Source organism: Panthera onca, chromosome E1, assembly GCF_046562875.1.
Source record: "Panthera onca isolate mPanOnc1 chromosome E1, mPanOnc1 haplotype 2, whole genome shotgun sequence".
In the NCBI taxonomy this organism is placed as follows: domain Eukaryota; kingdom Metazoa; phylum Chordata; class Mammalia; order Carnivora; family Felidae; genus Panthera; species Panthera onca.
Window position 1 is genome coordinate 19,861,769 of NC_138352.1, and position 16,903 is coordinate 19,878,671.

The 16,903-nt window shown below is 57.8% G+C and overlaps 1 protein-coding gene across 5 annotated transcripts in view; it reads right to left on the reverse strand.

Moving 5' to 3' along the window:
- Positions 1-356: 356 nt before the first annotated feature.
- The window catches only part of PIK3R5 (phosphoinositide-3-kinase regulatory subunit 5), a 73,526-nt gene continuing 56,979 nt past the window's right edge, over positions 357-16,903 (reverse strand). For 4 of the 5 annotated variants that reach the window (XM_078437762.2, XM_078437759.2, XM_078437760.2 and 1 more), the window contains exons 6-19: positions 14,126-14,195; positions 11,513-11,687; positions 10,942-11,095; positions 10,297-10,380; positions 9,313-10,027; positions 9,047-9,197; positions 8,666-8,773; positions 8,320-8,448; positions 8,071-8,164; positions 7,891-7,967; positions 5,627-5,720; positions 5,470-5,552; positions 4,934-5,046; positions 357-4,818 (exon numbers count right to left, since the gene is read on the reverse strand). In XM_078437762.2, coding sequence (XP_078293888.1) covers positions 4,671-4,818; positions 4,934-5,046; positions 5,470-5,552; positions 5,627-5,720; positions 7,891-7,967; positions 8,071-8,164; positions 8,320-8,448; positions 8,666-8,773; positions 9,047-9,197; positions 9,313-10,027; positions 10,297-10,380; positions 10,942-11,095; positions 11,513-11,687; positions 14,126-14,195 — 2,195 coding nt within the window. In that variant the 3' untranslated portion in view covers positions 357-4,670. The remainder of the gene's footprint in view (positions 4,819-4,933; positions 5,047-5,469; positions 5,553-5,626; positions 5,721-7,890; positions 7,968-8,070; positions 8,165-8,319; positions 8,449-8,665; positions 8,774-9,046; positions 9,198-9,312; positions 10,028-10,296; positions 10,381-10,941; positions 11,096-11,512; positions 11,688-14,125; positions 14,196-16,903) is intronic. The other variant, XM_078437763.2, reaches the window with a different exon arrangement.

The window sequence follows — 16,903 nt, forward strand, 5'->3', positions numbered from 1 at the left end:
CTCCAACGTGACAGTCATCAGGAGGTGGCACAGGTAGGGGACAGTCTGGCACCTGCCTGTCTCTGCCCCCAGAGGGATGGGGAGGACACCCTCTTCCAGGAGAGCTGGCTTCCTTTACCCTGATTTTACTGGGGGGGGGGAGGTTGAGGCCATAGAGGCATTCAGAGATGGGAAGGGAGAGAGAAGCCCCCAGTACTGGACCCCAGAGCTCTCTGTCTTTCAGTAATAAATAAATGTTAAAAAATTAAAAAAAACACACACAAAAAAACTAAACTAAACTAAATGATCAAGCAATTGTGCTCCTTGGTGTTTACCCAAAGGAGCTGAAAACATATGTCCACACAAAAACCAGCACATAAATGTTTACATCAGCTTTATTCATAATTGCCAAACATTGGCATCAACCAAGATGTCCTCCAGACTGTGAGTAAAGAAATGAACTTGGGTACATCGATAAAATGGAATATTATTTGGCAACAAAAGGAAATGAGCTGTGAAGCCATGAAAAGACAAGGAGGAACCTAAATCCATATTGCTAAGTGAATGAAACCAATCTGAAAAGGCTGGTGACGGTATGGTTCCAACTATACGATATTCTGAAATATGTGTGAAGTATGGAGGCAGCAAAAAAAAATAACTGGTTGCCAGTCTAATTAAGAAAAGAATGGTTTGGCGGGCGCCTCGATGGCTCAGTTGGTTAAGTGTCCAACTCTTGGTTTCAGCTCTGGTCATGATCTGACCAGGTTTCGTGAGTTTGGACCCCGTGTCGGGCTCTGTGGTGGCAGCACGTTGCCTGCTTAGGATTCTCTCTCTCCCTCTCTCTATGCCCTTTTCCTACTTGCACTGTCTCTGTCTCTCAAAATAAATAAATAAACTTTAAAAATTTAAAAAAAAAAAAAAAGAATGGTTTCAATTTCCTTAACATATATTTGCCTACCTGGGAAATCCATTTCTTTCACAGTGGTATTTCTGAAAACCTTCTCCATCTTATCCAGATTGCCAAATTTATTGGTCAATGTATAGTATCCTTTCATTATATTTTTAGTGTGGATAGGATCTGTAGAGATGTCCTCTTTTTCACACGCGATATTGCTGATTTGTTCGCTAGAGCCTTATCCACTAGTACATTGCTTTTCTAATTCATAGATTTCCGCTTTTACACTTCCTTTTTCCTACTTCAGGATTTATACCTTTCTTTCTGTATCTTCTTGAGATGAAGATACTCCCTTTGGTTTCAATCATTTGAAATTTGATACTCTACTTGTGCTTGAAATAATCTGAGTTCTGTTGCTGGGCGGTATTCTATTTCAACAAGATCAAATGTGTTAATTGTGTTGTCCAGATCCTCTGTATCTCTATTCTTTCTTGTCTGTTTTTCTTAAGCCACTGAGAGAAGTGTGATAAAATCCTTCATTATGGTTGTGGAGGCATTAATTCCATCAATTTTTGCTTTACAGTTTACATTGATGTTATTGCATGCATACAGATTTATGATCATGATAACTTTGTTGGATTGATTTTTTGACCTTTATAAACTGTCCCTCTTCGTTATTTTTTAAAATGCTTCTTGCCTTAAAATCTTTGTCTGACATTAGAATAACAACACCCTTTTGATCTTTTGCTTTCAGACTTTGTGTTCGTATACTTAACATGTGTCTCTTGTGAGCAGCGTATAATTAAAAAAAAAACATTGAACAAGTCTAGATTGAATTTTTTCCAGCATTTTAAAGATGTCATTTCATTGTCTTCTGGCTTCCAATGTTTCTGTTGAGAAGGGAGCTGTTTGTTGATCCTTTGAAGATAAAATATACCCCCCCACTGCTGCCTTTGGTTGTCTTTAAGATTCTCACATTACCTTTTTCTTCCCCAGGAGTCTTACAATGAGGTGCCTGTGTGTTTCATGCATGTGTGTGTTTGGGTTTTGTTTGCTTTTTGATTTTTGAAAACTACACTCCAGGGGCACCTGGGTGGTTCAGGTGGTTAAGCACCCAACTTTGGCTCAGGTCACAATCTCACAAGTTCGTGGGTTCAAGCCCTGTGTCGGGCTCTGCCTTGACAGTGAGGAACCTGCTTGGGATCTCCCCTCTCCCTCTCTCTCCACTCACATTTTTCTCTCCCTCTCAAAATCAATAAACTTTAAAAAAAATTGAAAAACTAGAACTCCAGCCTTTATGGGAATTCACCAGTTCTTTCATTAACCTTTCTCTGTTTCTGGATCCAATCCAGGGTACCACATTGTATTTAGTGTTCAGGTTCCCTTTCTCCTTGCTCTAGGAGTTTCTCGGTCCTACCTTGTTTTCACGACCTCCTGGAAGGGTACTAGTCAGATTAGCCCATAGAGGAAGGTCCCACAGTCTGGGTTTGTCTGGTATTCTCCTCGCGATTAGAATGGGGCTATGGGACTTTGGAAAGAGTATCAGAAGTGAAGTCCCGGCCTCCAGATGGAGTGAGGGCTGCTGAGTTTATTGGGATCCCTGGGTTAATGGGTGTCGTGGATTTGGGCCGATTTGATTTGGGCAGCACAGACACCTCCCAGGCCGTTAGGGGAGCCCCACCTGGATCAAGAGATCCCTGGATGTCCCGTGGATGCATGTTGGGTGTGTTAGGCGTGTTTTATCGTTCGCAGTAGCTAGCTGGGGCAAACCTAGAGCATCTCATGGTTCCTTCTTCCTCCCTCCCCGGGGGTTAGGCTGCGAGCCTGATGCCTACGTATTCCTCCCAAATAACAGGTATCTTCCCACGACCAGCGATGAGCTCACCTCCTTCCTCTCAGCAGGACGATGAGGCTTCGACGGAACAGCGTCAGAGAAAATGACAGCACATTTTCTCCAGCTCCAAAAAGCTACGCGCAACAGCCCCCCAAGAAACCTGATCGTTGCTGCCTGTGAAGCGGTTTATGCGAACGAAGCAACTGGCAGTTAATCGTCGTGCGGCGAGATAACCACGGGTCATCGCGTACAAGACTAACCAAGTTTTATTCAAAAATAATATTAAACCGTCTTCATTCTTGGATATCTGTTTATCCTGTAGTAGAACTTGTTCATGCAACAACAAACTATCAAGGGTATACGGTCGGCTGCTCTCTGGAGCCTGGAACATGGACAGGTGGCTGGTTGGGGGCAGGTGGCGGGGGCGGGGGGGGGGACAGCTCTGTTCACTTCCATCAGGCTGTCTTGGCTGGTGTTTCAGGGGCTCCCGCAAGCCCACCAGCTTTGGAGCGGGTGAAGCAGGAGGAGGCAACGGAGGGGCTCTGGGCGGGATACAGTCACCTTCCTCCACCCCCACCGTCCAAATCCCGGTCCTCAGCCCTGCCCTCCACCCGATGACCCTAGCGCACACTTGCTTCCTTCCAAACCCCTCCGACCTGGCGGCTTTAACATATTTGGCTCTCGCGTTCCGCCACCCCCTCCCCCCCGCCCTGCCCCCAGCCAGGCTCTTGATCTACCCGCTCTGGGATCTCGCCCAGGCACCAGAACGGTGCCCGTGAACCTTCTGGGCTGCAAGACTCCGCACATAAGGTTCACCAGCCTGAGGAGTGACACGGGAGTGGGGGTCACGGGGTCCCATCTGGGAGAGAAGTCGGCAAAGGCTGGGGACTCCCGTGCCACCCTCCTCTTGTCCTCGCCAAGGTCGTTCCTCCTTCGGAGGGTAAAACTGACCCCTCCCCACCTCCTCAGACTTGGTCCTGCTTCAATGATGAATCAGAAAGGCTTGAATGAGGACTGTCCCAGGGGCCGTGAGAGTGTCCCAGCGCCACACAAGGGCAGTTGGCGCCTAAGGGTGAGGCTGCTGATCTTTCCTGAGCACTGGCCATGAGCCAGCCATGGGCCAGGCACCTTGCGGACAATTTCTTTTCAACCCCCGAAGGTCGAAGGTCGTAGAGCCGAGGAGGTGGAGGCTGGAAGAGGCTAATTAACTTCCTTCTGGTCATTCAGCTAGAAGGTAATTGAGCTGCTACTGAATCCGTGCCTGTCCTGTCCCCCCAGCTCTCAGACCCAGAAAGGGGCTCGCAAGAGAATGTCTTCTATGTCCTGACAGCAGGCAGGTAAAGGATTAGTGCTGTTTTTCAGAATACCCGCGGAATTTGCATGCGTGCATGTGTGTGTGCGTGTGTGTGTGTGTGTGTGTGTGAGAGAGAGAGAGAGAGAGAGAGAGAGAGAGAGAGAGAGAAGTGGGGGTGGGGTACTGAAGGTCTGGAAAGAAATTCTTATCCTTGTTTCTCCCACCTGAACCGCAGAGTAGAGAAGACTCTGAACCGCAGATACAAAGGCTTCCCCAAGTCTTTGACAAAGTGAGGGGGGGCCTGGCCAACGTTGGGAGAGGAGGCCTAAGCCACACCCCAGAGCACCAGAGGCTCAGATCTTTCCAGAAAGGATCCCAGACCACACTAGTGGCCGGCGCCTTTGGAGGTCAGCCCCTCCATCCCTCTCCTGTCTACGTGAGGGATCTGAGGGGCTGCGTGGCCAGCCGCGCCCTCCCTAATGCCTGTGTCCTTCCTAAACAGAGCCCCGAGGAAACCGCCAAGCCCCTGCCAGCCGCAGGGACCCACAGCAGGACCCAATGCAACAGAGGGCCGTTCAGTTCCCCACAGGGAGCGAGACCCTCACGGGCACCCCCCTTGCGTAGGGAGGGGCTCGGAGGAGGCTTCCCTGCTGCTGGTGAGGGCCCCGCTAGGGCAGAGCTCCGCTGAACGTCATGATTGGCAGGCAGAGGAGGGAGCAGAGGTCGGGCGCGGCCTGGGCCGGCTGGTCAGGGGTCCTCTGGGGTTGGGGGCGGAGGCCGCTCTTCTCCGGCTTGTAGCAGGGCGAGACCTCACACCTGTGGGGCAGGCGGGAGGTAAGGGCAGCCCCCACCCCCGCATCCCTGCAGCTCCTTCCGGGGTCCCAGGGGGTGGTGCAGAAGTGGGCCCCCTCCCTGGACGCCCCCTTCCTACCGGACCACACTCTGCACGATCTTCCTCTCGTCCTGGTCCAGACACACTGCGAAGGAGCAGCCGTTGGAGCCGATGATCTGTATCTTGTCCACTTTGATCTGTGACGTGCTGATCTGGAAGCAAGGCCCCCGTCAGCCCCGATCGCTGGCCGCCTCGAACTCCAGCCCTCAGCAGCTCTGTCCCTTGGGCCTGTCCCCAAGCCCGGCAGGCAGCAGCTCTCAGAGGCTGACGGCCTCCATCAGGCCCTGCCTCCTCCCCGGCCCCCACCCTCCCGGAGTCTGGAAGAAACAAGCCCCCCCCCCCCCCCCCCCCCCCCCCCGGACAAAGCCCACTGCCCCCCTCGGGAGGCCCAGGGTCCCTGACACGGGAGCCTTTGCACGCAGACACGTCCTCCCACAGGGCCCTCCTTCCTCCCCTGATACCCACGGAGTGCACACCCCAAACCGCACCCCATCCATTCGCGCATGCGCACATACTCAGGCACCTGCACACGCCGGGGCCGTGGCCGCAGGCCGCGAAGAGAGCGGTGCCCTTACCTGGTTGAAGCCCTTCTTGGACTTGGGGTTCTGCCTCTTCACCACTTCGGTCAGGTTTAGCGTCAGGGCCTCCATGCTGGAGTCTGAGGGGCAGGGGGCGGCTCAGGCCAGGCTCGGGGCCCCGCCCCGCCCCACCTGCACCCCGCCGCCCGCTCACCTAGCTCCTCCGGCTTCCGGCAGGCCTTGCTGAGGTTCACGGACGTGCACACCTTCTCCATGCTGCTCCAGCGGCTTCGGCCACTGATGGCCCCCTGGGAACACAGCGGGGCCGCACCCTCTCAGCCGGGGTCCCCCGGGCCCGCTACCTGCTCTCGGAAGAGGTGGCTCCAGACCCACCGGTGGCACGCGTTCACCCGAGTCTGCTAGCTCGTGCACCAAGAGCTGTCTGACCCCGTATAGACCTCGATGACTGCAGGAAGGAGCGTCGGATGCCCGGCCTGGTCCATGGATCGGAGGGCTCCAGAGCTCAGAGCATCTCAAAGTGACGGCTGAGCCCCAGGGGAGGAGGAGAGGGGCCCACGGGCATGAGGTCCCGGCCAGAGCCAGGCTGGAGCCCCCTCTTGGGGTCTGGACGTCTCTTTCACCGGGACCTCTGCATTGCCAGATGCAAGTGCGTTTCTCAGTCCTCGGCTCCCCTGACCTCATAGGAGTGTCTGGCTGTGCTCACTGCTGTCTGCACCCCCCGCCTCGCCCACCTGCCCCTGGCCGGGGCCTGTCTGCCTGCCACCACACGGCACGGGGCTCAGGGTGCCTCCTCCTGGCCCCCCACTCTCCGCCCCACTAGTCTCTCCAAGCACAAGCCTTCCGTGCTCCTTCCCCAAGGCCACCTACACACCCATCTCCCCCCTGCACCTGAGGCCAGGCCCATCCGTGCAACTGCACTTCTCACTTCCTCCTGTCTCTCAAGGGCACCCAAACTCGACCTGCCCCCAACTCACGGCCTCCCCGCACTGGACCTGGGCCGCTTCTGGTCCCGGAACACTGAGAGCCAGGAGTTTGGGCCTCCCGTTTTCTGATCCGCCCCTACGCCCTGCTGCTCACAGAACCCACCACCACCCCCATGCAGGCCACCCCCATTTCCCCCCCGGGACAACCAACTCCGGAGCCTCCTAACTGGCCTTCCCGCATCCCCTGCGGACCCCTCCAAACCGAGGGAGCTTCCAGACCTCAAATCTAATCATGGCACACATCCCCCAGCCCCACCCCCAACTTGAGCCCCTTCAAAGGGTGTCCACGGCTCTTGAGACAAGGACAAAAATCAAGGCCCTTGGTATTGTGGCCCTGCCAGCTCCTTTAGCCTCACCCATGCACCGTCTCTGCTCTGGCTCCTCTGGCCTGCCTCAGCGCCCTGTGATGACATGTTCCCTCTCACCACAGGACCTTTGCACATGCCGTTCTCTCTGCCTGGAGAGCATATCCCTCTCTTCTTAGCCTAATTAACTAACTTCTCTTTTTCTTTCCAGTACTGACTCCATGTCCCTTCTCAGGGAAGCCTTGTGTAGCCTTCCTGACCAGGTTGAATGATCCTCTTAAAGGTTCTCAGGGGACCATGAACCTCTCCTTCACCTGTCACAGTTGTAATTATGTATCATGTGGGATCATCTAAGCAATGTCTACCGCTCCCTCTAGACTGTGAGCACTTGATGACTCTTGGGAATCCCCCGGTCTGGGACATGGGAGGTATTCCCCAAACACCCAACATGCAGTGCTCCGTGAGTAGTCAGTCCTTCCTGCCCGCTTCCCTGGCCGCCACACGTAAGCGGCCTCAGCATCACTGCCCCATCAACCCTTTTACTGCCTTGTCACCCCTCACCGCTCTTTGATACTCTCCTGGCCATTTCTGTTGTTTCCTGTCTTGCTCCTCCAAGAAAGTCGCAGAGAAGGCCTAGCCTTCTCGGCTCACCACTGTCTCCCCTCCCCAGCAGAGCTCAGCATGAGTAGGGGCTAAATGAGTATCTTTCGAATGTCGAAAGGAAAGAAAGAAGGAAGGAAAGAGGGTGGGGGGGGGTGTCCCCACTTTGAGGTCAAGGTTCTCATGGCCTGTATCCCGGGTGTGATGCTCAGAGACCCATGCCACCCCTCCCACCTGCACCCCACAAATCCTATGGTTCCCTTCTGACACGGGTCCCAGCTCCCACACACCCTGCGGGGCACCCCAGCCCTGCAGACCCTGGGCTCTCCCTCTGGACACTGCACCCTTGCCCCTCTCACCCTCAGCCCTGCAGCTGGGAGCTGCTGAGCACATCTGGGGGGTGGGGGTGGGGGGTGGGGGGAGAGAACACTGGAGGGGAGAAGGATGTCCACTCCCTCCCCTTCTCCCAGCTGCAAGACTGGGGCCCAGGAACACAGGGGGCTGCCTCTGGGTGAGGCAGGGGCAGGAGCAGGCCCCAGAGGGACCCAGGCCCCCAGCACCGGCCTCACCTTGCTGTAAATAATCTGTAGTGTTAGAGGGATGGCCTCCCGGTCACCATCGATGCCCAGGCGCTTGCTGCCAGGACCTGTGACACACAGACAGACCGTCACTCCCTCTCATCTCGGGGGGGGGGGGGGGGGGGGCCCTCGCCGGCCCCGTGTCCCCCCTGGGGCCCAGGCGGCACTCACCCGAAGCCTTGATGGCACGTGTGGCGGCAGAGTGACCCAGCTCCAGGGAGTGGAGGAAGATCTCTGTCATCTTCTCCCCGGTGACGAAGGTCAGCTGCAGAGGGCGGGGGCGGCATCAGAGGGCAGCCCCCGCCCCTCTCTGCTCTAGGCCCCGGGCTGCTAGGGCAGGGGGCGGGGCGGGGGCGCCAGCGCCGAGGGGCGGGGCTCGGCGCCGAGGGGCGGGGCTCGGCGCCGAGGGGCGGGGCTCACCTCCGTCTGATAGACCTGCAGCAACACGGGCCGGGCGGCGAAACGGCAGTAGTAGAGCAGCATGTCCGCCAGGATGGGCAGCTGGGCAGAGGAGCCGTCCAGGGGCCGGGATTCAGCCTTCAGAGACTGCTGCGGGTGGGGGGCGGAGCCAGAGTGGCAGGTGGCCGGCAGGACACAGAATGCTGGGGGGGGGGGGGCACCCACAGCCCAGCCTTCCTCCCACCCTTCCCGCTCAATTCCAAGGACCTCCTGGTCCTCCCTGGAGGCTCCAGGCTGGATCCCCCCCTCAAACCAGGGGGCCTCCAGCAGGTGCCCCCACTCCCCCCGCCCCGCGGGGGCCACCGACCTGGCACAGGACCTCCGGCGGCAGGTGCATGAGACCCAGCACGTTGCGCTCGTACCAGGGGTCGAGCATGCCGAGGTAGTGGGAGATATCATTGGTGCTCTCCAGCTCCTGGGGGAGGGTCCAGGGTCAGTCCCTGCGCCACGGCCCTGCGCACCCCCCACGCCCTCCGCGGCCCCAAGCGGAGCCTCCCCGCAGCGGCCCTGAGAGAAGTCTAACAGCTTTTAGTCTACGTCACGCAGCGAAAGGCCGCCCCCAAGCGCAGGGCAGGGGCCACTCCTGGGAGCGAGGCTCGCGCAGAACGAGGTGCCCCTCGAGGCACAGGCGATGGATGGCACCCACTCTGCGCCCCCACGGGCGCGTGGCGCGGGGCTGGGGACGTACTGCAGGGCTGGGTTGCCTGGGGGAGTCCGCGGGGAGTGGGGGCGTCTGGCTCGCAGGGCTGGGGCAGGCGCCGGAGCCCCGCTTGACGGGCACGTAGAAGAACTGGAGTTTGAACAACCGCGTGAGGAGGGGGCGGTTGTTCTCCAGCCGCCTGGCAGAGGAAGAAGGTGGTAAGAAGCGGGGACCCTAAGGGCCCTAAGCCCGCAGCCCGGGCCCCCCCCCCCATCTCCCCGCCCCGGCGCCCGCACCCCCGCCCCCGCTCTCACCGCAGATTGCTGTAGGCCCGAGCCACCTTCCCCGAAATCCGATCGGAGCCGAAGACCACGACGCGGAGCGTGGACGCCTTGGGGTCCTCATCCCCGCTCAGGAAGGGGCGCCGGCGCTGGTGGCGGGAGGCGGGGGCCAGGAGCCAGCTGGGCAGCTGGGCGCTGAGCTTGGGCTGCGGCAGAGAGCGGGAGCGCTGGGGCCGGGAGGCCGGCGGCGGGGCCGCGCCGTCCAGGGGGCCGCAGAGGCTCCCCACCCGCCGCAGGGGCAGGGCTGCCTCCGCGCCGCCCTCCGCGCCCCGGGAGTCCCGCCGCAGCACCAGCTGGCTGGTGCTCTTGAACAGTTTATAGATCCTGTTGAACTTCTGCCCCGGCCGGCGGTGGAGCCGGCGCCCCTGGCCGCCAGGCCTCTTGGGCCACTCCGAGGAGGAGCTGTCCTCGCTGTCCTCCACGTAGCCGCTGTCCACGCCGTCCGAGAGGCCTGACACGAAGGAGGTCAGCAGCTGGCGGGGCAGGGTGGGCTCTGAGGCCTGGGACGAGGCAAGGGACAGGGTGGAGTCGTGGAAGACCGCGGAGCTGGTGGAGAGCAGGGAGTCCCTCTGGGCGCAACGCCCTTCTGTTTCCAAGTCGTCGTCGTCGTCGTCCTCCTCCTCCTCGTCCCCCAGGATCCCTGGCTGGAGCAGCTCCTGTTCTTGGAGCAGGATTTCCTGCAGGACGTCTGCAAGGGGAGGCACCGTCTGGGTGTCTGGGCCCTTGCAAGCCCTCTCGCACACCCTGGGGACGGGCGACAGGCTCAGGCCGACTGGCCCGGAGGAGAAGAGGGCGGAAGGGGGGTTAAAGGCCAGCCCGGGACTTCAGGGCTTCCCCCTGCTCTGCTCAGCTGACGGGGCCGGTGGGAGGCGGGTGCACAGACCCGGGAACAGGAAGCGCCCTGGCCGCTTTGGGGGACGGGAGTGGGCACCGCGAGGGCCCCAACCGGGGGCTCACCGAAGCTGTCCTGGTTCCAGTTGTAGGTGTGGCACCTGGCCACCGGGATGGGGATGGTGCAGAGTTTGCCAGGTTTGGCGGTGTCTGTAACAACAGGGGGACCCGTGGTGAGGGCTGGAAGGGTCTCAGACAAGACGCCAGCATGGGCCACACGAGACTCAGTGGGAAGCTGGGACACCTGGCTCGCAGCCCGAGGACCCTCCGTTCAAGCAGCCCAGGTAGGTGCCAGGCCTTTTTACAGGCTGTGTGGATGCGGCCAAGTCAGCCTCCGAGCCTCCCCTGACAGGGCCCGAACGGGAGCACAAGGGCACTGTCTCATCGGGTGTGGCTGACAGAAGACCGCGTCCCTTCTCCTGGAAGGGGCAGAGCTGCAGAAAGGATGTTTTCTAGGCTCCTTGGGGGCGAGGCGTGGTCTCCAAAGGGACCCGTGAGGACTGCATCCTTCTGCATGATCTCTGGTGGGAAAACGAAGCCGCCCGCCCCCAGGTAGCACTCTCTTTCTCTCTTGCCACGGCCGGCCAACCCTAACACCAGGGTAAAGACAGCCGGGGGTCCCCGAAGGACTGTGTGGAGCAGACCCACCGGCCGGCTGGGATGCTCACTTGGCCGTGGGGAAGACGCGCCCGGCTCTCCCAAGAGCCTCACCTAAGACACCAGGGAAGCCGGCTTTCTCTCCCACTGCCTGCAGCTTGGTCCTGAGCCACTGCCGGGCCTCGGCCGCGTCCCCGATGCTGGACGCCAGCTCCTGTGCCTCCGCGGTCTCCGTGAAGATGTCTTCCAGCTCGGCCAGGCTCTTGGACTGAAACCCCAGGGGCAGACGGGCTTGCTGCCGAACCGCGGCTCACCGGCCCCACTCCTCCAGGTCCCGGGGTCTCGCCGACGACAGCACCCACCGGTCTCCTCCCTGCCTCGTCACCCACCTGCACTCACAGCTGGCCAGGGAGCCGAGCCTCCTGCCCGGGGCCCCTCTTCTCGGGACACGGGCGCCAGAGAAAGGCCCAGACCAGGGCCAGAGCACCGCCAACTTGGGGGGGCGGGGAGTGCTAGTCCCGAGCTCGTCGCTGCGGCCCAGAGAGGGGAAGGGGCCGGGCTGGCCCGGGTGGGGGGAGGCCGGCGTACCCGGGAGACAGCAGCACCGGGACAGGGCCAGAGAGGGACTCTGCTCTGATGGGAGGGGAGTGATGCTAAATAAACCCCAGGGGCCCCGGGCACATACCTGCAGCCTGCAGTGCAGGCCTGGGAGGTCGCAGTGGGGCCCGAAGGTGGCCTGGAAGGCGTGAAGGAGCAGCGTGGTGTAGGCGCTGTGGGGCGAGTGGCCGGGTGCACTCAGCCTATTGGCCACGGCGAGGAACTCGGCCTGAACCTCCACCGGGTTCAACAACAGCACGGTGCTGGGGACACAGAGACGGGGCTGTGGGGAGGGCAGCACAGCCACGCACCTCACGTCTGGCGTCTGGCGGTCCTCAGAGCTCGCCTGGCAGGGCCTGCAGCCAGGAGCTGGGCCAGGGGCTCAAGGGTCCCAGTTCCGAGGGGAAAGCTTACGGTCTGCTTTTGATAGTTTGCAGCCAGTATTTTCAAAGACCCTTTGCAAGTGGAACTTCTTCTTGAACTTGGGAGAGCCACCTCCCAGGGTCTCACGGGGATGGGAGGGGAGCGTGTGCCCAGCCACCTGTGCGTGTCCCATCGCCGGACCCTGGGCTCTGAGCCGGCATTTACGTTTGCTGGTCATGGAAAATCTCAGCCACGCCCAGGCGAACCCCCAAGGTGTCAGTCACTCAGTTAACAGTTAACCGCAGGTGACTGCTCTCACGTCACCCGCACCAACCGCCCGCCGCTGCATTTTCTCCAAGTGTGTTGGAGCCATCCCGGTTGTCCCAGCTGTAGATGTTTCGGGATGGCCTGCCCGCACGGCTCCCGTCCTCACTGGCCTGCGCGGTGTTTAAACCCGGCGCAGAGAAGCAGGTGCCATCGGGACCGGGCTCTGCCAGAGTACCCATCGTGCAAGGGGGAAACTAATGTCGGTTTCTCTGTTTGTAAGGAGAAGGGGGCAGGCCTGCATGAGTGACTGGGCCACCCTCCTTCACTGAGTGCTTGATCACTCCTTCCAGAGACCCGTGCTGAGTCCTTGGTGTGCCGGACGGGACCAGCCGGGCACGCGCTCTCTCCGCCCGCTTGTTCCCTCCTGCCGACAGCGAGACCACCACTCTGTTCTAAGCTCCTCCTGCTAACCTCTTTGGGCCCCAGATCTGACAAATCCCTTTCTCCAGGGGCCGATGTGACACTTGGACATCATAGTATGCTTTACTTCCCACAATGCCCGGAGCTCAGTAAGTGCAGAGGGGCTGGTGATCAGCCCTGGGTAAGCGTTGTTTACTCACGACACGGAAGCATTTTTGTACCCTTTCTGCCTCTCCCAAAGCCTGCCTCGGGCTTGTTTTGTTTGTTTTTATTAGAAGGAACTCATAGGTGTTTGCTGTACGGTATGAATGTGCAGTGAGCCCCTGGCGCTGGGGGTGAGAGGGCCGGGGTCTCTGGGCTCTCGAGCATTCGGGTGAAACGGCAGCCACATGCTTGGCCGGCCGGGACCCATGAGTGGATAATGGAATCATTCTGGGAGGATCACAATCACAGCTGCCTTTTAAATAAAATAGAATAGACTGAGACACAGCCCATCCTAGGGGGTAGGGGTGAGTTTCACTTTTTAACATTTATTTATTTTTGAGACAGAGAGAGACAGAGCATGAACTGGGCAGGGGCAGAGAGAGAGGGAGACACAGAATCGGAAGCAGGCTCCAGGCTCTGAGCCATCAGCCCACAGCCTGACGTGGCACTCGAACTCACGGACCGCGAGATCGTGACCTGAGCTGAAGTCGGACGCTCAACCGACTGAGTCACCCAGGCGCCCCGTGAGTTTCACTTTTTAAAGCTTGTTTCAGTGTGTGTGTGTGTGTGCGTGTGTGTGTGTGTACAGCAGGCTTTCATATAAAATGCATTTTTTTAGGGGCACCCGGCTGGCTCAGTTGGTGGAGCACGGCACTCTTGATCTCAGGGTTGTGAGTTCGAGCCCCACGTTGGGTGTGGAGATGACTTAAAAAATAAATAAATAAATAAATAAATAAATAAATAAATAAATGCATTTTTTTTATGGTAGGTCCTAGTCAAAATGGTTTGGAAAATGCTATGCTATTTATTAATTTTTTTAAAAGTGTATTTATTTTGAGAGAGAGAGAGACAGAGACAGAATTCCAAGCAGGCTCCGTGCTGTCAGTGCAGAGCCCTACACGGGGCTCGAACTCTTGGAACCGTGAGATCATGACCTGAGCCGAGATCAAGAGTCAGACACTTTACCGACTGAGCCACCCAGGCGCCCCGGAAAATGCTATTTTAGTAACAGGTGGAAATACATCGTAGAAAGCTCGTGGGCTTTTGAGGAAGACCGAGGTTTAAATCCTGGCTCAGACACTCAATAGCTGTGTGACCTTCGGGAAGTCACTTGGCCTCTCTGACCTCCAGTTTCCTCATCTGAAAACGGGGGGTAGAGCGAGGTTATCCTTGCCCTGTACCTGGCATGATTGATGCGGGTGGTTTTTAATGTTTGTTTCGTTTTTAAGTCTCAGAGCCGTTTAGCAATCTGAGGAAAGCCTCTCAGCCCAGAGAAACAAACCTATGTACCAAATGTCACCAGCTATCCCAAGGGGTTCCTGGTCCTCTTGAAGGCTTTGCTGGTGGCTGGGGATTTGGGGGTGCAGTGATGGAGGGAAAGCCAGATGCATGGAGTGGGGGGGTGGCATGGGTGTGGGAATGTGGGACCCCCCTCGAGAGCACTCACACGGTAGAACTGCGGTGACTCCTGATGGACAGGCCCTGCTCGGCCCTCACCAGCCGCTGGTAGGAGATTCCTGTTGCCAAAACAAACGAGAGTGAGAGTCGGTAGGTTTATCGTGCCTCGCTGTGACCCCACCCTGGCCAATGAGGTCGGGGGCCTGGGGACGAGACTCAGGCCCCGTGCAGATCCGCTCCTCTGAGATGGTGGGCACAGGGCCCGAGGCTGCGAGGCGGCCGGCCTGCTGTCACCTAGGAGTTCTCTGGCCATCTGGAGGCACGGGGGCCCTCCCAAGCATGTGCGGGCCCCCAGCTGGGTCTCCAACGGCCCTCCGCGCCCCTGCCTGGCTTCCCACGGGCTCTTAGGACAGCTGGGTCTCCCTGACCCTGTCCCTCCCAGGCTGGGTCCTGTCCCTGCCCCTGGCCACAACACCCCCACCCCCAAGCCTTTCTCTCCAGCCTCATCTGCCTCGTCAGCCCAAAGTCTCTCCTTTTCTCCTGCGACCTGACCCAGGTCTGCGGCTGGAAAACAGAGCCTTGACAGTAAGGATTCGGTTGTGTATCCACCACGGTAAGGTTAAACAACACTGGCCCTCCTCACCGACAAGGGCACCAGAAGCAGGGGCTGGGATTCGGGGGGCAGGCAGCCTCAAGGGGGCCCCTGTCAGGGGGCAAGGCTACTCTGCGACTGGGTGTGGGCCGGGAGGAGGAAGGCAATCCCCCTGGATAGGTGCAAAGCCAAGACCGGGGCCAGAGACAGCTGTAAACAGAAAGGCCACAATTTTTGTTTCATCAGTGGTGGAAAATTACTAATTCATGCTATTCTAATTTAGGACCTAACTGTTTTGATTTGGGGCCTTTTGTTTGATGTTTCTCTTAGGTAACTGTCACATGTTCAGAGGTTGAAGTTATGCTTATTTTGATGGGAAAGTCCCTGAAACAGTGGCTACTGCCATCGGGACCTGGGACACCATCTGGTGGCCACTTGGGTGAGTGACAGAGGCCAGCTCCCCTCCTGGCCCCCTGCAGGCCCCCCAGTGAAATGCTGTAGTGGAGACATCACTTACCCCCCCCCCCCCGACCGTCCCCCCCCCCGCCCCAACCTCAGAACACACAGCCAAGTGAGGTCTCTTGACCCTTCCGTACACATTCCTTTTGCTATGGAAGAAAGCTCAAAGGCCTTGCCTGCACACAAGGAGCTCCTGAGCAAGCCCCACCTGGTTTCACGGAGTCACCGGGACGCAGGTCCTTGGTTCGTTCTACAGAGAGTCTGGAGGAACCCACGGAGATGCCTGCGGGATGGCCTCCAGCTCTGCAGGGCCACCAGGCCTGGGGGGAGTGAGGCGTGACCCTGCTGCCCCAGCCAGTGGTCCCCGCCCCCCGACAGGCCCAGTCCGGCTCCGCCGGGCCACTCTTACTAGTGGGTCACACATGGCGGGGACCTGTTCTCCCCAACACCCTTCCCTCTTCTTCACCAAAGGGCACAGGTTGATAGATCACATTTTTTGACCTCCCTTGCAGGTATGGGGTGGGGGCTTCTGGAAGACCCCATTTTGCAACCTCCCTTTCCTCATTTCTGTTAACTGGACCAGGGGACATGATGGCCACAGCTCCTGCCGTCATTAAACCAAGAAGTGACACCGAGGGCAGTGTTTCCTGCTAAGGATGGTGAAACAGAAAAAAGAAATGATTCTGGAATGCTCAGCCCTGTGCCAACCTTGGGCTGCCTTCCAGTGGGATTTTTTTTTTTAAATGTAAGAAAAAAAAAATAAAGCCCTTTGAGTTGCCACAACTATTATTCTGGGGTTTCTGTTTTGGGCAACCAGCTTACTTCTAACTCCTCACGCCCTGTGGTTTCTGGAACAGCTGCTCCCTCCTTTCCCAACATCTCTCCCCCGTGACTCTGTGATACAAGAAGTCTATCTTTGGCCATGATGTTGTCTTTCGGTTCCAGGATCCTATCCAGAGTCCCACACTGTATGTAACCTGGCCTCCTCTACCCTGTAATGGTTCCTCAGTTTCTCCTGGGACACCTATGCATTTGGGGTGAGATGTTCTGTGACTAAAACCCCCACCCACTAGTCAACGATGTTTGACTTTGCTTCAAGGAACCTATGCCTTTTATTCCATCATCAGAGACTTAAAAAAAGTATGAAATATAAATGTCTATGATCACTAAGATCCCAAGGGAGATTTACTGCCACTGAAGAATATTCAGAATTCACCTGCTACCAGGTGATGGGCAGAGGTGATCGAGCCCAGGTTTGTACCTGCTTTGATAGAAGGTCAAAGGCAGCAAGTAAAAAGCAAAGCAGCAGGGGAAATGGCCCAGGGAGGAAAGTGCTTACAAAACGGTGGCTGGGATGGGGCACCTGGGCGGCTCAGTCGGTTGAGCGTCCGACTTTGGCTCAGGTCATGATCTCATGGTCACAGGTTCAAGCCCCACATCGGGCTCTGTGCTGACAGCTCGGAGCCTAGAGCCTGCTTCTGATTCTGTGTCTCCCTCTCTCTCTGCCCCTCCCCTGCTCATGTGCTGTTTCTCTCTCAAAAGTAAATACACATTAAAAAAAAATGGCATCTGGGACAGCCCAGGATTTTCCAGTCACGCACAATGGTCTGCCTGTGCCTCTTGGCATAGAAATAGCTCTATGCAGATGTGAAAATACATTGCTGGCATCGAAGGATATGGTTTTGGGAATCAAACAGACATAGCTTCAAGGGAGTAGAGCTCTTGTCAGCTACGTGAGCGTAGGCAATGTCTGGAGTTCAGGTTCATCCTCTGGAA